The sequence below is a fragment of the Engraulis encrasicolus genome, chromosome 20 (assembly GCF_034702125.1).
Source record: "Engraulis encrasicolus isolate BLACKSEA-1 chromosome 20, IST_EnEncr_1.0, whole genome shotgun sequence".
NCBI lineage: Eukaryota > Metazoa > Chordata > Actinopteri > Clupeiformes > Engraulidae > Engraulis > Engraulis encrasicolus.
In genome coordinates this window covers 49142296-49165462 of record NC_085876.1, presented here as the reverse complement: position 1 = coordinate 49165462, position 23167 = coordinate 49142296, and the positions used below count along the sequence as shown (strand labels likewise).

The 23167-nt window shown below is 44.8% G+C and overlaps 1 protein-coding gene across 1 annotated transcript in view; it reads left to right on the top strand.

The window, feature by feature from the left end:
• Positions 1 to 466: 466 nt before the first annotated feature.
• Positions 467 to 23167, top strand: part of dtnbp1b (dystrobrevin binding protein 1b) — a 43663-nt gene continuing 20962 nt past the window's right edge. Inside the window, exon 1 of the mRNA XM_063185104.1 lies at positions 467 to 509. Coding sequence (XP_063041174.1) covers positions 467 to 509 — 43 coding nt within the window. The remainder of the gene's footprint in view (positions 510 to 23167) is intronic.

The window sequence follows — 23167 nt, the reverse complement described above, 5'->3', positions numbered from 1 at the left end:
GACTGTTGCGACACGGGCGGGAGTGTGTGTGTGTGTGTGTGACTGTTGCAGCGTGCAGGCGGTTGGGAAGGACTGTGTGTGTGTGTGACAGTTTCGGCGTGCGTGCGGGCGGGCGGGAAGGACTGTGTGTGTGTGTGTGTGTGACTGTTGCAGCGTGCGGGCGGGCGGGAAGGACTGTGTGTGTGTGTGTGACAGTTTCGGCGTGCGTGCGGGCAGGCGGAGTGTGTGTGTGTGTGTGTGTGTGAGTGTTGCGGCGTGCGGGCAGGCGAGACAGTGTGTGTGTGTGTGTGTGACTGTTGCGGGCAGGCGGCAGTGTGTGTGTGTGTGTGTGTGACTGTTGTAGCGTGCGGGCAGGCGGGAGTGCGTGTGTGTGAGTGTTGCGGCGTGCGGGCAGGCAGGACTGTGTGTGTGTGTGTGAGTGTTGCGGCGTGCGGGCAGGCGGGACTGTAACTCTTCCAGGGAGGCGATGTCTGCGCCTGGTTCCAAAGACGGGAGCAAGAGGAACTCCAGTAAGTAACACCCCCCTCTCCTCCTCTCCTCCTTTCATCTTCTCTTCTTCCCCTCCTTCTCTCCCTCCATCTCCATCCTATATCCATCCCCCACTCTCTTTATCCACCCTCTTCGCTTCATCTTTCTCTTCTTCCTCTTCTTCCCTCCTCTCTCTTTCTTTCTTTCTCTTCTTCAAGAACTCCAGTAAGTACTCATCCCCCCTTTTCTTCTTTCCCTCCTTCTTTCCTTCTATCTCCATCCTTTTCCCATCCCCCTCTCTTCTTATTTTCTTCTATCTGCTCGTTCTATCCTCCCTCTCCTCTTCTGTCTCTCTATTCCATCCTTCTCTCTCTCTCTCTCTCTCTCTCTCTCTCTCTCTCTGTCTCTCTCCTTTTTCTCACCCGCCCGCCTCTCTTCCTCTTATTCTTTCCTTCTATCTCCATCCCTTTTCTATCCCCCTCTCTCTCCTTCCACTCCTTTCCATCCTCCATCCACCCTCTTCTTCTTTTCTACGATCTCTCCATTCTATATATAAAGTTATATGTATCTTCACTTCTATTATATTCACTCCATACTGTTATACCTTTTCATGACATGTAACTGAAAGTCTAAATGATAGATAGATAGATAGATTGTTTATTTGTCCTTTCAAAAAAATTGTTCTGTGCCATTTCTTTTCAGTGCATCTGATACAATTACAAAGGCATTGCAATAGACACAAACACAATAGACAAACACAACACCCACCCACTCTCCCTCTAGGTCCTAGGACAAGAAGACATGTTGACAAAAAACTCAACTGAAACACAGCAAAGTGCAGTTATCCAGTACCAAAGTGCAATGTGCTATTCATGATGGCGTAAAGAAAAATAAAATCTTTCATTCATTCTTTATCCATCTCTCTCTCTCTCCACTCCTTTCCATCCACTATCTTCTCTTTATCTTCCTCTTCTTCTTTCCTTCCTTTCTCTCTCTTGCTCTTCTTCTTTTTCATCCCCCTCTTTTCTTATTGTCTTCTATCTGTTCGTTTCCATCCTCCCTCTCCTCTTCTTTCTCTCCTTCCTTCTCTCTTCCTCTCTCCTTTTTCTCTTCTTCCCATCCTCCTCGTCTTCTTTCCTCTGTCTCTCTCTTCTGTCCGTCCCCTCTTCTCTTCTTTATTCTGCTCTATCCCCCGTGTGCCTCTGGCCATCCTCTTTGTCTCCCACCACACATAAGGCCTAGGGTTGTAACGAGAGGTGTGTGTGTGCGTGTGTGTGTGCGTGTGTGTGTGTGTGTGTGTGTGTGTGTGTGTGTGTGTGTGTGTGTGTGTGTGTGTGTGTGTGTGTGTGTGTGTCTTCCACTCCTAGCAGGCCTGTTTACCAAGGTAGACAGGTAGGGCTGTAACAATAATGTACTGAATCGAGAAATCACGCTACACAGTCACGATACTGTATCGCGTCACAAGGAGGCAGTATCGTGACACACCCTTTCAAAGTTTTGTTACCCATCAGTCCAGAAAACAACCACATGATATGAGGTGATATTTATGTTTTAATATTTATATTATAGTAGGCCTATTTTATATTTAAATGTTTTTTTGAAAGGATCAGTTACCTCTGTCTGTCTGTCTCTATCTCTCTGTCTCTATTTTTCTCTCTCTCTCTGTCTCTCTCTCTCTCTGTCTCTCTCTCTCTCTCTCTCTCTCTCTCTCTCTCTCTCTCTCTCTCTCTCTCTCTCTCTCTCTCTCTCTCTCTCTCTCTCTCTCTCTCGGGCAAGACTGTTTTTGGTGAAATTACTAAGATGCTGTTGAGTGGTGCTGGTGTTGTGGTTTACACCTCTTATGCGGCCATATTGTAGATGACTAAATACATCTACTGTATTTGAATGGATATTATGCTACAGTATTTATGGTGTTGTTCCATGTGTTGTGTGAAGTGGCATTGTTGCATTACACCACTGGACACTGGAAGGTGTGTGTGTGTGTGTGTGTGTGTGTGTGTGTGTGTGTGTGTGCGTGTGCGTGTGCGTGTGTGCGTGCGTGTGCTCGTGCGTGTGTAGGCTGTGCTCAGGTTGACATATTGATTTAATATTGTTGGGGACAAGACAGGCCTTCCTCTTTATTGCTTTCGTTATTGTTACAAGTCCCTCTGTCCTCTCCAGTTCCTCCTTTTCCCCATTCTCCCCTCTATCTTCTGCTCTTTCTGTCCTTTATCATATGTATTATTTAAATGTATTTATTTATTTATATATATTATTTTATATTTATTCATTTATATATATTCTGTCCTCTTTGATATACTTTTTCTTCATCTGTCTCGGGAAGTCGAATGGTGGTTGGGTACCTACTACCTGTGGGTATGATGACGAAGGGGTCAGAGAGAGGGGGGCATCAAAATTCATTATATTCATTACATTATACATTATATGTATTGGGTTGGGGGGTGGGGGGGTTGGGTAGTGGTCCTTTAAGATGATTTTGCCCTGGGCCCTGTGGTCCTGATCTCTGTTCTGCTGGCATCTCCTCTGTCCTCTTGTTTTTACACCTGTCGGTTTCTTTCTGTTGTGTTGTGATATTAACTATCGTCTTCTTGAGCTGCATGCTGGGAGACATTGGAGTCTGGAGTCTAGTGGGAGACACTAGATACTGAGTGAAGGGAGAGAGAAAAAGGGGAGTAGGGAGTGTGTGTGTGTGTGTGTGTGTGTGTGTGTGTGTGTGTGTGTGTGTGTGTGTGTGTGTGTGTGTGTGTGTGTGTGTGTGTGTGTGTGTGTGTGTGTGTGTGTGTGTGTGTGTGTGTGTGTGTGTGTGCTTGCATGCGTCCGTGCGTGCGTGCGTGTGTGTGTGTGTGTGTGAGTGAGATGGAGATGGAGCGAGTAGGGAGTGTGTGTGTGTGTGTGTGTGTGTGTGTGTGTGTGTGTGTGTGTGTGTGTGTGTGTGTGTGTGTGTGTGTGTGTGTGTGTGTGTGTGCGTGCGTCCGTGCGTGCGTGTGTGTGTGTGTGTGTGTGAGTGAGATGGAGATGGAGCGAGAGAGAAAGAGAGAGATGCAGACAGACACAAAGACACACAGAGACACACAAAGACACACAGAGAGACACACACACACACACACACATGCACCCACAGACGGAGAGAGAGAGAGAGAGAGAGAGAGAAAGAGAGAGAGAGAGAGAGAGAGAGAGGGAGGCAGACAGACAGACAGACAGGCAGGCACATTGAGAGAGAGACACACAGACAGACATGAGGGGGGGGGTGCAGACAGAGAGAGGGGGACAGAGAGGGGGGGGTGCAGAGAGAGAGAGAGAGAGAGAAAGAGAGAGAGAGAGAGAGAGATTGCATTGATTTCATCATCCTCCACACAGAAGTCCCTTCCACTGTCTTGTGCACACTGAGGTCATCTTGGTATACTGCACTCTAAGTGTTGAATTAACACTGCATTTTTTAAATTGTGTACATGCAAGGAATATTCCCATTTTCAACAGAATGGTGGTGCGAGTTGTCTTAACTCTTTATTCATTCTGAATGTCACCATTTTCCGGGAGTGTTCCGTTTGCGGAATGCTCTTCCTCACATGCAAACAGAATATTCCGGAACATGTTTCAAACCAAATGCTGACAATATTCCGTCTCACACGAGAGCACTCGGAGTACATGCATGTAACAGCGCTTAGAGATTACACTGATTGGATTTTAAATTAGCACTATGGTGATGTGTGTATGGATTTTAAATTTCACCATTGGAGTGGTGCTGTTTCCTAAGAAACACAGTAAAATGCTTGTGTGTGGCTAACATTGAAAGGTCACACACATCCCCAAGGACGCACACGCACGCATGCACGCACACACGCACACACGCATGCATGCACACAGTCCAGAAACATAAAGGTATCAGAGATGACTCATTCTGTTGTCTTATATTACTTTCCCTCTGAAAGATCGGCATTCATTTGGTCCAATAAAGGACTTTAACCTCTGAGGAAGAGCTTGGAGTTTTCATTGGCAGAAGGAGACAGACAGGGGTGTAGTCTACTTTTTTGAAGTGGGTATACTGTATATATTTGTGCCATTCTAAATAATGGATCAATCAATTTTAAGTGGGTATACTGAAGCCCCTAAAATGTAGAAGTGGGTATACTGCGTATACCTGCGTTCTACATAGACTACCACTGGGGACAGAGAAGTGTCAAGGGAAGTTATCACAGAAGTATAGAGTGCTGTAGCCTACTACTGGGATTTTCAAACAGTCTAGACTAAGACGGGTGAATGAAGAGCGTACCTAATGAACAGGACTTTTGGCAGCTGTGGAGAGCAACTCCGCACTTGATGAGTTATGTTATGTTGTGTGTACGTAGAGTAGAGTACTTTTATTAATCCCGAGGGAAACTAAGGTGTCTGAAAGCTTATATAAATACCCAAATACAAAACATACACAAAGACCTAATACACATTATTGCACGTTGCAGTAAACATACAGTATATCACACATTTGCGTACAGTTTGCATACATATTTGCATCAGGTTACATAAACACACCCACGCTCTCTTATGTTATCTTATGCTGTGTTATGAGAGATGCACAGAGTTCTCCGGTGAGGTCGAGGAGAAATGGTGAGACTAATTTCAGCTGACCGGAAGGCCTCAGTAACTCGGATAAAGCATGCTGTGCTGAGCAGAAAGTCGTCTGAAAATTCAGAATGTCAAACCATGAATAGTTTAAATACGTCTGTGTATGTGTGTGTGTGTGTGTGTGTGTGTGTGTGTGTGTGTGTGTGTGTGTGTGTGTGTGTCTCTCTCTCTCTGTGTGTGTGTGTGTGTGTGTGTGTGTGTGTGTGTGTGTGTGTGTGTGTGTGTGTGTGTGTGTGTGTGTGCGCGTGTGTGTGTGTGTGAGTGTGTGTGTGTGTGTGTGTTTAGATTAGGCATACATGTACAAACATCTGTGTGCATCCAGTTGACTAATCTCCGTTCCCTGGCCTTTGCCTTGAAAACAAGCATTTGCCATTCTGTGAAGGAAGACCTAGTTTAGTGTTTCTCAGTGCACTGGGAGTGGTACAGCCCCCCAGGGGGCGTTGAGGAGCCTTATGGGGGGCGTTGAAAAAGATACAGTTGAGAGGGGGTGTTGCTTAGTTGTCATTGGGGGCATTAGTTCATTTAATTTCTTCAGTAGTAAAGGGGGCGTTGGCAGGCTTATGATGAGATGCAGGGGGTGTTTGTTAAAAAAAGGTTGAGAGCTAGTTTCAAGAACCCTCAGACATACTGAGGACATACTTTCTCTCTCTCTCTCTCTCTCTCTCTCTCTCTCTCTCTCTCTCTCTCTCTCTCTCTCTCTCTCTCTCTCTCTCTCTCTCTCTCTCTCTCTCTCTCTCTCTATTCCTTTTCTTTTCCTGACTATTTCATTATTTTTATGTATACTGTGTTGTGTCTGTGCCTATTGGGCCCTGAGCCTGTAATCCAGTGACAATTGTGCATTTGCCAAAACTGTTAAATGCACAATTTGCGTAATTGTACTTTAGAGGAAACAGCTAGTGATTAACCTGGATAATCAAACTATTCCCATGTGTAACTAAGTGCAATATTCACACCCCCTGCTAACTATTAGAGTCTAATCAAGACCATTAGCAACACTGGGTTGCCATTAGAATGGCTGGTTGCCATGGCTATCGAAATCCCCAATGAATCCCAGAGATCTCCCATACAGGGAAGCCGACAGGGGGCGTACAAAGGGGCCAGGTGTACTGGGCCCAGGGAGAGAGAAGGGCGAGGGGGGCAGAATTGGATCATTACATTGTAAGTAGAGATGCACCGGATCCTGATTTTTAGGATCCTGCCGGATATCGGATCCACTGCTTAAGATCCTGCCAGATCCGGAACCGGATACCGGATCCTACGAAAGGGTTGAAACACATAGCCAACTCGCACACGTGGGCCCTTTTTATTACGTTGGCGCAAACTATTTTTTAGACTCATTGGCTTACTGCCACACTGCCTTCAACGGCCGCTTCCAAAGGGCTTTCACTCCATGCAGCGATTGGGGTTGTGAAAGACTGACTGAAAAGCCTAGGCTACGTAAAAATTAGAGATGCCCCAGATCCTGATTTTTAGGTAACTGCCGGATACCGGATCCACTGCTTAAGATCCTGCCGGATCCGGATAGTCTGAAAAACCCTATTATCCTGCCGGATCCGGAACCGGATCTTGGATCCTGTAAATCTCTATATTGGGGAGGGATTCTGCCCCGGGCCCGGACAAAGCTGTCAGCGGCCCTACTCCAATTAATGGGGTATGCCACTATTTTGGGGCTTAAAGGGGTATGCCACTATTTTGGGGCTTAATACAGTTAAAATCGTTGGCTGGGGTTTATAAAGGTGGTAAATTGTCTTATTTTTCATGTAAGCCGTTGTCTTGCTTTAAGACAAGTTAAAAGAGGGAGCATGTCGCTAAGCTAGTGAAAGTCAATGCATCCGTGTAGCATGCTACATGCTACAGTGATCCATTGACTTTCACTAGCTTAGCTAAAATACGAAATACAAAATTGTTTTTTGGGATTTAGAGATAAAGTACAGATTCCGTATCAAGCTGAAACGGGACACAGGACGTTAAAATGCAGGAAATTACATCTAAGAAATGCAAAACTTTCTGGGGGAGGACCCCCAGACCCCCCACCTCAATGAAGTGTCCCGTATTTTTTTAATTGACAGTTGGCAACCATAATGCATACAGATAGTTCGGCCCCTTTACTGGGAGGAATTTGAAAAACTGGCCCTCGTTGACATTTAATTGAATNGCGTCATGCTTTAGCTCATACATCCCATCCCCGGGTGCATTCCAATATGCGACCTTGCGTCCTCCACTTGTGCTTGTGGCCTCACGTTTTGCTAATACCCCGCCTCCGTGGAGAAAACAAATATGTTTCCCCGCTGTCAGCCTGGCCAAAACAATTTTTGGGGGACTACTCTTCATTCACCATCCAGTTTGCAAATGAGAAAATGTCTTGACAACTGAGCTTTTGCAAGATATTGAAATATAATGCTGTTGCTAGTGATGTTATCATGACATATTACTTCCTGGTACGAGGCCACAAGTGGAGCACACTGGGTGGCATATTGGACCCCCCCATCTTCCATTGCTTGCAGCAAGTGTAGAGCTTTATTTGACCCCTAATTGACCTTTGCCTGACCTTTCTCACTGGCCTGAGTGATGACCGTGAGGGCTGGATGATTGGCAGGATGTTTTATTGGCGTTGGCGGGTTCATGTTGTCATGAGTGACTCACCATGATGGGGACCCTGCAGAACACTTCACAGTAGATGCTGTAGTGTTAATTCAACAACCAAATACACTCTAGAAGGTGTTAAATGGACTCTCTAAGTGTTGCCATATTACTGGGTTAAATAACATGGCACTGAACATATTTTTTGCGGCCTTTTTATTTAATAACATCATCTCATCTGCTGCTTTCTCATTAAATTTCATCGATTTGGAATTTATGGAGCGATTTATATTTTTATATTTTTTTTATATTATACAGTATATATATTTTTTACACTTTGTGGGCATGATATTCAACATTTCTGTGTTTCCGGCACAGATGACATTGAACGCACAATGATCGGAGCTAGAGCACAATTCCCCTTTTATGTTTTTTGAATATATTATGCAAATTATTTTTCATTACATCTAGGCTCCACTCATGCAATAGTAACTGATCTCCAGGGATGTCTGAAAGGGCATGGACAACAAGACTACTATGATTTCCTGTTTGCCATGTAAAACTGCAACAAGACTAATATGATTTCTTGTTTGCATGTAAAACTGCAACAAGACTGTATATGATTTCTTGTTTGCCATGTAAAATGGCAACAATGGCATGGGCAACAAGACTGTATATGATTTCTTGTTTGCCACGTAAAACATCAACAATGGCATGGGCAACAAGACTGTATATGATTTCTTGTTTGCCACGTAAAACATCAACAAGACTACTATGATTTTTTCTTTGCCATGTAAAACTGCAACAAAACTACTATGATTTCTTGTTTGCCACGTAAAACATCAACAATGGCATGGGCAAGAATGTATATGATTTCTTGTTGCCTTGTAAAATGGCAACAATGGCATGGGCAACAAGACTACTATGATATCTTGTTTGCTACAGTATGTAAAATGGCAATGCATGGACATGGCAACAATGGCATGGGCAAGACTGTACAAGGTGCTCATGGTGAAATTACATAACATCAGAGCCGTCTAATAAGAGTTGCGCAAACCGGGGACCAGGAAGTCGGTTGGTGATGAGATTCGCGTAGATTAAAATGTTTCTTAACAGTAAACTTCTGTTCGTTGGAAACTAACACAGAACCATCACATACCAAACAAAGATTAAGTACAAACAAATTACATTACCTTTACCACATTTTCTGTGTTCTACGGCCACCTCCTAGAACTAAGTAACTACTTCTAATAGATTTCCATGTTAACGCTCCGTGAGGCTCCATGAGAGCCGCCATTGCTGTGGAAAGATTGGTACATTAAGGTCTATGGGGGTGACGTAACTCTGTTATTAGATGGATCTGCATAACATCCTTTCAAACAAAGCCAAAGACGAGATATTTTAATAATTAGATATTGTAAGAATTAGATATTTTAATGATTAGATAATTTCAGGGAGATGAAAAAGAAGCTACTCTATCTTCCTCATCTTCTGTTTCTTTCTTTCTTTCTCTCTCTCTCTCTCTCTCTCTCTCTCTCTCTCTCTCTTGCTCTCTCTCGCTCCTATTCCACACTTCTCCCTCCCTCGCTCTTTTCTGTTTTCTTTTACACTGTCTTTTTTATTTCTCTCGCTGTCTGCATCGCTAGCCCCTGAGGATCTGCAGTGGCCTTGTCTTGTATAGACTCATAAAGTCTCTCAGAGTGGTAAACAAAAGATAGCAAATGATTACTGATATAGTCATAATGGAAAAGAAACGTTGAGTGTTTTCTTTTCAAAGAAACAAGCAAAGAACATTCTGCAGACATGGTGCAGTACATGCACACAAGAGAAAATATTTTTTCTAAAATTTAATTACTACAGTAATAACGGCATAATTGCACTAAGCACACCACACCCATATGTAATAAAGAACGCTATTAGAGGCCCACTAATATTAGTAACCCTGAAGAGGAGAGAGAGACAGAGAGAGAGAGAGAGAGAGAGAGAGAGAGAGAGAGAGAGAGAGAGAGAGAGAGAGAGAGAGAGGGAGGGAGAGTGAAGGAGAGAGAGAGGGAGGGAGAGTGAAGGAGAGAGAGAGAGAGACAGACAGAGAGACAGACAGACAGACAGACAGACAGACAGACAGACAGACAGACAGACAGACAGACAGACAGACAGACAGACAGACAGACAGAGAGAGAGAGAGAGAGAGAGATCAGGGGCTAGTAATTCTGCAGGTGGCAAGTGTAATTTCTCACAATGTTAGAATTAACTCTGAAAATGTTACACTGACCAAATAAATAATTTTAGATTTTTTTAGCAGAACCAAATGTAATCTGAATCTCAGTTCATTGCAACTGTTTAAGAGTCATATATTAACGCTGATATTTTTTACTGTGTAGAGCTACTGTAGTGGTGGTGGAGATCAAAGGGAACTGTGTGGCCCCCTGCTTCCCCTTAACCTCCCCCCCCCCTTTATCTCTCCCTCCCTCTTTCACAGACGGATGGAGAGAGAAAGAGAGAGAGAGAGAGAGAGAGAGAGAGAGAGAGGGGGGGGGGCTCCATTTAATAACCTCATGGAAAACGAGAGAGAGAGAGAGAGAGAGAGAGAGAGAGAGAGAGAGAGAGAGAGAGAAGGCTCCATTTAATAACCTCATTGTGGAAGACGGAAGAGAGAGAGAGAGAGAGAGAGAGAGAGAGAGAGAGAGAGAGGGAGAGAGAGGGAGAGAGAAAGTATAGGGGGACGTGTTATCAAAATGAGAGGCAGCCGCAGACAGAAGGAGGCCAAACTAAAGGATTGGAGAGCACAGCACAGCATAGCACAGCAGCAGATCAGGGCCATGCTATATCAGTCCAAGTCAATTAGGTTTAAGTCAATATGCTTAATAACCATTCCGTGAATCCTGACTAATGAACAAATTTCAGATTTCCCTCTGGGATCGAACGTACGATCTCGTCAACTACAACGGTCTGGCAATGGGAGACACAGTACGATACCGCTGGGCCAAGAGACTAGTCTCTCGGCCCAACGGCACGAGACTGTATGAAGCTATCGGAGGGAGGTTTACCAACGTTCCACGCCAACTCTGTGCTAGTTAGCCTCCGTTACACTCTCCCCCTTAAACCTCACTCCCATCTGGGTCACGGCACCACTGTGACGGAGGTCATCTTGCACCTGTTCACCCCCCTCGGGGATCAAACGTGCAATCTCGTCAACTACAACGGTCTGGCAATGGGAGACACAGTACGATACCGCTGGGCCAAGAGACTAGTCTCTCGGCCCAACGGCACGAGACTGTATGAGGCTATCGGAGGGAGGTTTACCAACGTTCCACGCCAACTCTGTGCTAGTTAGCCTCCGTTACATCTGTGATGGATTAGTTCTGTCTCAGAAATAAGTTCCTGCAATTATGTATTTTCTAATCTACACGAGGAACAAAAACGCTAACAATTAAATCAGAGTTGTATTAGCAATGGGAATAAGGGATTATAACATCTAACACAATTGTGGTATTACGTAATATAGGCTACTCATAGCATTGCTAATTGTAGCTAATTACTCACAGAATAAAATTGGAGATGAACAAAATGTTACCTTGTACAACAATCTTCGTCACAGTTAGACTGAAAGCAAATGATATCAATTCTGCTGAGGCTGAGAATGAGAATACCCAACTCCACTGATGGTTAAAGTTAGGGAAATGTCTAGGTTTAGGCGACGTGGCAAGTACAGTATGCCCTCGATGTCAAAAATTACCGTCTGATCAACGGTCGTCAGACGAGTTGGGGTGAGACTATGCTTGATAGTTCAAGATATTCAGAAGTTCAACTTATTGTTACCAGTCTATCACTGTACCTGTCCTGTCTTGCACTTTATGTCAGTGTGTAAAATGCCTGGCATGGTATAGAGAGAAAATGTAATTTCATTTTCCTTGTATGACTTGTGCCTATGAAGAAAGTGACAATAAAAGCTGACTTGACTTGACTTGACTTGACCTGACTTGACTTGAAGAGTGTGTGTGCTGTACAGGATGGGTAGCAGTATATACTGCAGGGTCGTGTGGTCCTGCATCGCTGACAAATGAATGTCTTGTAATACTCCCGGGACAAGGCCAGGACAACTTTGTGAGGCTCGATCATTCAATGCGAGTGGTGGGTCCTGCCTGTCCTGTCTCCGGGGGATGCTGACAGGGGAGGGCAAAAGGGGTCAGGTATCCTGGGCCCAGGGAGAGGGGGGGGGGGGGGGGGGGCATTACATTGACCATTTCCTAATGATGAGACAGCCAATGAATTCAATACTCTTTAGTGAGCTCCAATCACTTGGCGTTTCACGCACTATACCAAGGCTAGAACCCTTGACATTGGGAAATAGTGACTGCATGTGTTGGATAGGGGAGGCTGACTTCGTCCTGGGCCTGACCTGGGGTGCCGTTCTCAAAAGCGTAGTTGCTATCTATGTCAGCTACTTTGTTGGTTGCAATGCAATTTCCCTTTGGCAACTACCCAAGTTGCTAACTGCTAAACAAGTACGCTTTCCAGAAATGCACCCCAGAGCTGTCAGTGGCCCTGCCTGTCTCATTATTTACATGGCTTTCTATGGGTATGGACCGGTCATAATGCATTCCCAATGTCTCATTATTTACATGGATTTCCCCATACAGGTCATAATACATTCCCAACTGAGCTGTCATTGCATCAAGAATGCTCCCCTCATGTGTGAGGTCTCGGCCAACAGGGCACTTAGTGTTTATAACACACACACACTTCAAGGACTATAGCCATGTGTCCTCTATTGTGTATGATACAGTAACACATGCCATGTCTCCTCTATTGTGTATGGTACAGTAACACATGCCATGTCTCCTCTATTGTGTATGGTACAGTAACACATGCCATGTGTCCTCTATTGTGTAGTATGGTACACATGCCATGTCTCCTCTATTGTGTATGGTACAGTAACACATGCCATGTCTCCTATATTGTGTACGGTACAGTAACACATGCCATGTATCCTCTATTGAATATGGTACAGTAACACATGCCATGTCTCCTATATTGTGTACGGTACAGTAACACATGCCATGTCTCCTATATTGTGTATGGTACAGTAACACATGCCATGTATCCTATATTGTGTATGGTACAGTACAGTACAGTAGCACGTTCACCATCGTGGATTATTGTACTATGTTGCCAAGAGTTGTGATGGTTTCAGGGGCACTTACAGGGTGCTGTGGGAGAGGTAGCCTTTTTGAGCTGATGGGTCGACGGGCCCATTCACACTGGTAAGACTCAACTCAACGTTAACTTCACTTATTTGATTTTCTGCCATCAGCAACGCCAGGCATGTTGGTCATTCTAGTAGGGAAGTGGGGAGCTGTTCTTGCTAACTATGACTCGACTAGTTCTGTGGGTCTGACTGGAGGTAGCCAGCTAGAATTCCGCTCATATATTGCATCATTTTTTCAGGAGTGGGCGAGTTAAGCACGACAGCAAAAAGTATCTGTGTTTGTAAATCAATAGTGCCCAGTCAGTCATATAATGGTCTCTGGTTATCTCAAAATTGATTTGAACATATACATAATTGCTTTGAAATACAACAGCCGTTGTAGCTTTTTTATTGGCATGCATATCCATGTTGAGGAAGAGGATTTAATTACAAATTATTATTACAAATTATAATGTAACGCAAAAACGTTTTCGTTCATAGTGCCCTAACATTCACAATTCCAGCCTTGTATAAGTCCCTGACTCTCTCATTCCCACCGTCTGGATGCACTGTGCGTAATTTATTCAAGATAGACTTGCAATGTCGAGTGAGTAATTTAAGATAGACTTGCAATGTCGAGTGTGTTACAAGGAGCCGTATATCAAAGCCTAGTTTGATTTACTATGAGGTGTGGCTGTGCTGTAGGAGTTGAGACTTGCAAGGCCACACACAAACACACACAAACATGCACACATACACACGTGCGCGCACACACACATACACACACACATGCATACGCACACACACACACACACACACACACACACACACACACACACACACACACACACACACACACACACACACACACGCACACGCACACGCTCACACACACACACACACACACACACACACACACACACACACGTAAGATGGGTAAACAACAGACAGACAAACAGACTCCCTCTCTCTCTCTCTCACACACATACACATACACACACACACACACACACACACACACACACACACACACAGACACACACACACACACACACACACACACACACACACACACACACACACACACACACACACACACACACACACACACACACACACACACACACACACACCCAGGAATGACAAGTGCCTACCAAGGCCAAGTGTGATGTTAGACGGATGAGGTGGCTGATGGATATCCTCCTCCTTGTCACCAAGCAACTGACAGATGAAGGACGGGGTCAAAGGTCACATATTGAGGGTTGCCAAGCAACTGCACAGTAACTTTTGCAGTGTTAAGTGTTGAGTCAACACTTGGAGTGTTGATTTACAGTGTATTTGGCGATGTAACATCTTCTTGACTTTAACCCATTGACGCCTAAAGCACCTGCAAAAAAGGGGTGCTGAATGCCAGAGCCCTTTTTAAAGAAAAGCTGCTCTCAGCCTATAACAACCTAAATATCTCAGCCCCTGAAGCTTATAAAAAATATGCACTACGTTGCATGTAAACGCTAAGACCCTAATCTTTCATTCGAATGTGTCCATTCATCTCAAACAAACAGAGAGTTTTAATAACGTTGTCTCAAATCTCATGAGCCTGAGATTATGCAGCTCCAGGCGCCAGGGCCAATGTTGCGCAACGCAACATCAGGCATCAATGGGTTAATGGCTGCACATACTGTACACATTGGGGCAGCTGTGGCCTAATGGTCGGGTTGCAGGTTCGAATCCCACCAATACCTTTTCTTACACCTCCATTCATGGGCTGAGTGCCTAGCCTGATAAACCAGACTAAATGTGGATGTCTAATTTAGTCTGGCCTCGATGCATAATACATCCGAAGATTGTTGATGAGAACAACCTTCCCTCAAAACCCTGCCCGCTTTGATTCAAAACACATCTTTGCGTTGTAATTGGTTTGCCAGATTCATGGCATTCTGGCTTCATTGAATCATTATGCGAGGCCAGACCCACCCGTAGACAAAACATTTTGCCATCCAGCGGGTGGCGCTGGTTCACCAGGCTACTGAGTGCCCTTGAGTTTACCCCACATTGCTCCAGGGACTGTAGCCAATACTCTGTAAATAGTTGTGGACGAGATTAGATTTGGAAAAAAGCGTCATCTCAGTGTAATATAATGTACATTTCCTTAGCTCTTCATAACGCAGTCTTAAAAGTGCTTTAAGGCATAAGCATCCGTAGTGAACAAGGGAGAATGCATTTACTCAGGCATCAACTATCCCCACATTGAACTCGGCACATCATGAAAGATTTAGGCTGCTGTGAGAACAAAGAGAAACCCTTACCAGTTTTAACATGAACTCTCTCTGCAGACCCCCTTCTCTCTCTCTCTCTCTCTCTCTCTCTCTCTCTCTCTCTCTCTCTCTCTCTCTCTCTCTCTCTCTCTCTCTCTCTCTCTCTCTCTCTCTCTCTCTCTCTCTCTCCATCGTTACCAGTTTTAGCAGTGAGTGTTCTTCTCCAGTCTGTAACCCCCCATCTCTCTCCCTCCATCTACCCACTTCTCTCTCTCTCCCTCCATCTCCCCCCTTCTCTCTCCCTCTCTCTCCATCTTCCCCCTTCTCTCTCCCTCCATCTCTCTCCATCTCCCCACTTCTCTCTCTCTCTCCCTCCCTCTCTCTCTCCCTCCACCATCTCTCTCTCCCTCCTCCATCTCTCTCTCCCTCCACCACCCCCCCTCTCTCTCTCTCCCTCCATCTTCCCCCTTCTCTCTCCCTCCATCTCCCCCTCCACCTCCTTTTCTCTATCCCTCCATCTCTGCCTCTCTCTCTCCCTCCATCTCCCCCCTTATCTCTCCCCATCTCTCTCCTCCTATCGCCCCCTCTGTCTTTCTCTCTCTCTCTCTCTCCCTCTCTCTCCCTCCATCTCCTTCTCTATCTCCCTCCATCTCCTCCCTTCTCTCTCCCCCATCTCCCTCCATCTCCCCCTTCTCTCTCTCCCTCCCTCTCTCTCCATCTTCCCCCTTCTCTCTCCCTCCATCTCTCTCCATCTCCCTCCATCTCCCCCTTCTCTCTCTCCCTCCCTCTCTCTCCATCTCCCCACTTCTCTCTCTCTCTCCCTCCATTTCCCCACTTCTCTCTCTCTCCCTCCATTTCCCCCCTTCTCTCTCTCCCCCATCTCTCTCTCTCTCTCCCTCCATCTCCCCACCTCTCTCTCTCCCTCCCTCTCCTTCTCTCTATCCCCCTCCATCTCCTACAGTAGTAACATTGCCAGCAAGATCTTGTAGTGCTCCATTTGAGTAACATCATAGGGTGTTAACAAGGGTGCATTTCAGCTCTGACATAACAAGAGCACAGATTATGTTCTGCTGGAAGAAAAGTAAAGCAAAGAAAAGAAAAGAAAAGAAAAGAAAAGAAAAGAAAAGAAAAGAAAAGAAAAGAAAAGAAAAGAAAAGCGTGTTTTAGTCCATAGCAATTATCTCAGGTCCAGATGCTAAGCAGAAGCCACCACCATTAGCGGCTGATAGTGGATGAAACAGACCAGAAAACATCACAATTTTAGAGAATTATAGAATAGAATAGAATAGAATAGAATAGAATAGAATAGAATAGAATAGAGTAGAGTAGAGTAGAGTAGAATAGAATAGAATAGAATAGAATAGAATAGAATAGAATAGAGTAGAATAGAATAGAATAGAGTAGAATAGAATAGAGTAGAGTAGAATGCCTCTTTCACTACACAGTACATTATACACACATGGAATGAGAATTATAAGCTAGACACGCAAAACAATTCTGTTAAGATAGGACATAGAGTGTGTGTGTGGCCCAGTTTCACTAAACGAAATAAATTAGTGTCACTTCTCTCTTCCAATTTATCAAACAAGAGTCATAAATCGTGTGTTAGACTGCTGTTGTAATGGGGGAGGTGGTGGAGGCTTTTTGCTGCGCTGACGAACAAGAGAGGACACGCAGTGGTGCATTCCATAGATTTAGTGCACCCCCCCCCCCCCAAACACACACACACACACACACACACAGACACACACACACACACACACACACACACACACACACACACACACACACACACACACACACACACACACACACACACACACACACACACACACACACACACACAGAGACACACACACAGAGACACACACACACACACACACACACACACACACACACACTCCTCCTCCTCCTCCATTTGGGAGATGAACTCGGTCCACTTAAGAGATCACCCTGAGAGTCTTGGCGGGCCTAAATGCATTTGCCTCTCCGTGCGAGTATCGGTTACCTGCCACCGTGTGCAGCCAAATTGGTGTCAATAAAGCTATAAATGGGATGGGAGCAGCCCGCGCGGGCTGGGGCAGTGTTGCCAGATTGGGGCGGGTGCCCGCCCAATTGGGCTACTTGGGATGAGCGTGAGATGCGGGTAAAAACGGGAAAAATGGGCCATTTGCCGTTTTTTTTTTCAGCCGTTTTGGGCCCATAGAAGTCAATGTAATTTGTTGATTTTGGGCGGAATTTAGCGCATTTTGGCGTTTTTTGAGAAGCTTTTGGGGGCGGGATTTGGTCAGACACATCTGGCAACACAGGGGGCTGGGGCCAGACATCTGATACCAGGCAGGCTGCTCCTCTCCTCTCCTCCAATACAACACAAAGCAGTCTGGAGTCCTTTTTTCTTCTTCCAGCCGGCCGAGAGAAAGCCGTCTGGCTCGTGAGGACTCTGTGAGGAGCAGTGTGTCGCAGAGGAGCAGTGTGTCGCAGCCAGACAGCAAGCACAGAACAGAGCAACAGGGCTGATGACAGCTTTGGCTGGGCCCCATGGGACAAAGTCATTTGCAAGGGCCCCCCCCACCTAATACATACTATGTAATGAGGACCCAATTCTGCCCCCCCTCTCTTCCTCTACTCATTTGAGCTAACCCCCCACCACCACCACCACCCTCTTCAGTTTCCCTGTGAACGAATGAACAAAAACGAGCGAGCGAGTGAGCACGAAGAGAGATTTGCTCTAAAAATATAGTGTGCGGTTGGTCTCAGTCGGTTCTAATCATCAGTTGTCACCTCCTTGTCCTCAGGGCTGAACTGGGGGAGAAATGGGGCCCGGGCACTTATGGCTTAAAGGGGCCCCTCATGGGGGAGAAATGGGGCCCGGGCACTTATGGCTTAAAGGGGCCCCTCATGGGGGAGAAATAGGGCCCGGGCACTTATGGCTTAATGGGGCCCCTCATAATTAACGCAGCAGAACTGACCCACCAGTGGGCCCTGCACCCTCGTGGGCCCCTATTTTCAGAAATATATATAAAAAAATATACTACATATTTTACATTTCTGAAAATAGGGGCCCACGAGTGTGCGGGGCCCACTGGGAAATGCCCGCTATGCCAGATGGCCGGTCCAGCCCTTCTTGTCCTCCTCCTGTGGTTCTTCTGTAATGATGAGCCAAGTAGATTGGGAGGCTGCTGCATCGTTGTCTTCAGCTCCGTAGACTAAAAATACTTCATGTGATACAGATCCTGAAAGTCTGGAAATCCACTAATGTTGGATATAACAGAGATGATTGAGACATCCTTGTCTGGCATCCTTGGGACTGAATTCTTAACAGTTTACAGTGTTTGTAGCCGTGATTGAGTGCTATCCACACAGAAATAAAGAAAAGAAGAAAATTGTTTGAATGGCGTTCTCTCTCAGTTCAACTTACAGAAATGCAGCAAACATGCCACATACTCTAACACAAGGCATATGGTAGTACAAGTGGGATGCTGCAATGCTGCATCTCCTAAACCAGGTCCTGGGATTATTAAACCACCATTGATTGATTGATTGATTGATTGATTGATTGATGGGGGAGCTTTTCTCGCCTTTATTCGATAGGACAGTTTGAGAGAAGACCTCGGGCCAGATTCGAACCCTAGTCTCCGGCGTAAGAGCTGTTTCATCTGTCTCACATTAAAGTTTTATCTGGCAGACAGAGTACTCTGGTAGGCCTATATGCAGTTAGTTGAAGGTGAAGGTTGTGTTCATCCCAGGAAAGGGTGCAGGACGAGGGCTGACTGTAGTTTCGAAGTGAGAGGTTCGCACACTTGTCCTTTTTGTTTTCTTTTATTATTTTATGGTTGGATTACGTTTCGACTTTCGAAACGTAATCCAGCCATGAAATAATAAAAGAAAACAAAAATAATTTTAAGAATGCGGACCTCTCAGCAGACCTATGCAGTTAGTCTGGCTGGTTTTGACAGGAATAAGTGTCTTAGAGATTGCTGTGCCGTAAGCAGCAGCAGAGGCTGTTTAAAAAAGACTCCCGTCGCCGTCTGCTGTCTGCAAACATTTGCCTGCATCTCTCTATTTCCTCATGTTCTCCCAAAACCCCTGATGTCTCCATCTGTTTATCCTCCTCCACCCCTCCATCCCTCCATCCCTCCATCACCCACTCTGTTTAAAAATGCCCCATCAGTAAGGCTACTGAACATTAGAAGAACTCAAACAAGCATTTAGACTTAGAGGTAACACTTTCTATAATTATGGATATGCATTAAAAGCATTATAAAGACGTACTGGAGTAAATAAATAACGAATGATGAATAAAACATGAACAAATGTTTGTAAATGAGTGGGAATGTTATGCTAATAATTTTATTCATCAAACATGTAAATGGATAAAAATGATTCAGTCAAAAGCTTTGTAAAGTCTTGAACATAGGCTATCATTTCTAGATCTTATATGAAGCATTAATAAAACATACAGTAGTAGATAAAAGAATATGTTAATGTTTCATTTATTATTAGTTTCACTTACGAAGGCTTTATAATTTTTCTATGTATCCATTTTTATAAAGTGTTACCGAAAGCGCACCCGTGTAGACATACAGCTGTATCAGGCTGTCCATGCTGCTGTACTGAAATCCGGTTTGCTGTGGTTTGCTCCGGTTTGCACGTGGTGTGTGGATCTGTGAATAGATCTTATACATATATACATGTACCTAATGTAGGCCTATGAACTGAGAATGGTCACAAGTCTGTAGATGGACTATATCGATAGAAATACACATCTGTTTACAGCCATATAACACCAATAATAACGATGCATATGAGAGTTGTAATGGCAGGCTTTGCAAGTCAAGTCAGCTTTATTGACAATTTCTTCACATGCACTGGTCATATAAAGAATTTAAATTACGCTTCATACTTTCCCATGCAGACAGACATATTTTAAATATAGACATATAATAGATATACTTTAGGTATAGAGACATAGACAAACACAATACGACATACAGACATTAAGGGGCAAGGCTGATCTATAAAGAACATAGAGTTAGTTAGAGTTAGAGTTAGAGTGTACTTTATTGTCCCTGGAGGGGAAATTTGTCTTGGGCTTCAACAATCACTGCATAACATACAGTACTCACTCACATACCCATACAACATAACATAGAGAACACAAAAAACATACAAACATAGAAAACATAAAAGCATAAGAAACATGGAAAAACAAAATAATAAAAAATAATAATAAATAAAAACAAAACCCTGTCCCTTAACTAAGTAGCATGACTGGCCGCCATCCCGTATTAGCCTCTGTGGTTCACGCCTGTCATCTGCTGCCACATCGCATCACATGTGTGACCCAGAGATGCGGTGACGCTCTAGAGATGCAGTGACGCTCTGCTGTGACTCAGAACCCCTCCGCCATCACCCCCATCACCCCATCACCCCCACGGCAACAGCATCCCAATGTTCCTTTTCATTGTTAATGATGCTAGCTTATCTTTATTTCTTTGCTTTTTTACCATGTTTCTGTTCATTGTTTCATTTTCATTTCATCCACTTTTTTTTTACACTTCTGTAGTAGTGAAGCAGTCCATTGAATTGACGTTATACGTTAACAAATATACGGTACACTTGTCATGACATCTTCATCGCTGTGAATAGCTAAGCCAAGCTGACTCACGACACTGGAAGGCAGTGTTGCCAGATGTGTCTGACCATATCCAGCCCAAATGATGCTGAAAAAAATACAGAGAGGCACTAAATCCCTCCCAGTTCGAAGCTAATTGCATTGATTTCTATGGCCATAAAAGTTGCCTGAATGCCCGTTTTTGACCATTTTTACCCGCAGACGGCCATCCCAAGCAGCCAAATTGGGCGGGTAACTGCCCAATCTGGCAACACTGCTGGCGGGGACAAACAAACCCCAGAGCCTGACAGACAGTCAGACAGACAGACAGACAGACAGACAGACAGACAGGCAGACAGACAGACAGGCAGACAGACAGGCAGACAGACAGAGAGACAGGCAGGCAGGCAGGCAGACAGACAGGAGCTTCTAAGGCCCCAAAGGGATGGCTGTGAAAATGCCAGCACAGAATTACCACCACTGGCTTTGGACCTCTGTAAGATGGTGAGTCATCCTCATCCCAGAGAGATGGGACCCTGTTTTAGTTCTGTGTATTAAAGGGAAGCCAACAGGGGGGTGGTCAAAGGGGTCAGATGTCCCAGGCCCGGGGAGAGAGGGGGCCCCAGAATCGAGTATGTATAGAGCTTGAAAGTCCCGCCCCTTAGTTCCGCATTTCACGGAACCTAATCTAGCCATCTAACAACATGGTAGCGAGTAAATATCTTCCGATCTCAGTCATTACATGCGCTGGGCTACAAATATGCTGTTTAAGAGGCTAGATAAAGATTATTCATGCAGAAGTATCAATGTTTTGTTCCGAGGTCGTCTGCATGAAAAATGTGAAGAAACACAGCTTTCTAAAAAGTTTAGGGGTTCGTAAGAAAAATTAAACAAAAATATCAGAAACAACATATTTGGAGCTCGTGGCACAACTCGAAGGGGATCGAAATATCATTTTAATGCCGCCATTGGATTACATGCTACGATTTTCGGCTAAAAACGCCGTTGAGGTCCCATGAAATCGGGGGAAGTGACGTCACTTTCAAGCTCTATTGGGTCGGGGGACATGACTTTGTCCATGGCCCAGCCAAAGCTGTCAGCGGTACCTGGGTGAGAGATATACAGTAGGCCTACAGTACATACTTTAGCCAATTGTGTTAACAGGGGGCGGTCAAAGAGGGTCAGGTGTCCCGGGCCCAGGGAGAGAGGGGGCCCTTGAATTGGGTCCTCATTACATTGTATGTATTGGGTGGGGGGCTTCCTTGGAATGACTTTGTCCATGGCCCAGCCAAAGCCGTCAGCAATCCCTGAGAGATATACAGTACATACTTTAGGGGGCAAATCCTTTCACCAAACTTCACCAAAATTCACCAAAATTCACCAATATTCCTTCAAAGTATCAAACACAAGCAGATAATTGGAGTGCCTCTGGGCCTTCACCTTTTCCTCTTGGTGCTCATCAGTGTAGGGCTCTCAAACTTCGTCCAGGTAGACAAATGCTGAGGCACTCAAGGTTGCAATTTTTACTTTTTTTATTTGGCTACCAAAAAAAAGTAAAAATCGCAACCTTGAGTGCCTCAGCATTTGTCTACCTCAACTCACATTCTTGTTCGCTGTCACCCAACCTCATGCCTCCTCTTTGACCTGAGTTAATTTCATTTGTGGGTTGTACGTGCATGTATTTATGTATGCATGTTTGCATGTCTGTACACAGGCCTGTGTCCTGTCTGCCTTCATCTGTGACTGTGGGCTACTAGTCCCAGGTCCCCGGTTCTGTTTTTGTCAGTTAGTGCTTATGCTCCACATGCATGGCACATGTGCAAAAGTCTTGTGATGTCATATGTATATCATGTCTTTAGCATGTCTTACTCAGGGATGCACAATGAATTTCAGTGAAAACTGACAATGAAGTCCTGTATCGTATCGTATCGTAGGCCTATCATAACGTATCGTGAATTTGACATAGAAGGTCCTTGTTAGTCAGAGTGCTCCCAAAACCCTTGTGATGGTCATTCCATCTCTGAGGTACTACATGGACATTTTCCATTATATTTACATCAAAGCAAAATTTTTGTATCAAATCAATCACATGCTGCAATTCCAACGAACCAAAATAGGACTAACATACGCACTGACGGCAATGAGTGGGTTAGGATTATGCAAGATGTAAGGTGGTTCAGAGGATTTCTTTCAAACGTGTGCTGCTTCAGTGTGTGTCTATCCTCACATACTGTTTGTGGAGTGTGTCTGTGTCCTTAAACACCCGAGTTGTTACTGGGAAACAGCTGTGCATAACACATTTTATATGCAAGTCATCTCCTATCAACTTGAAAAGCTTACAGATACAGACACCCATAAAATGATTATTGGGTCTTCTAATACAATATCTGCCTTACATTAGACGGAGACCATTGAGAGTAAATAGAATCGTGGGAGGGCCGG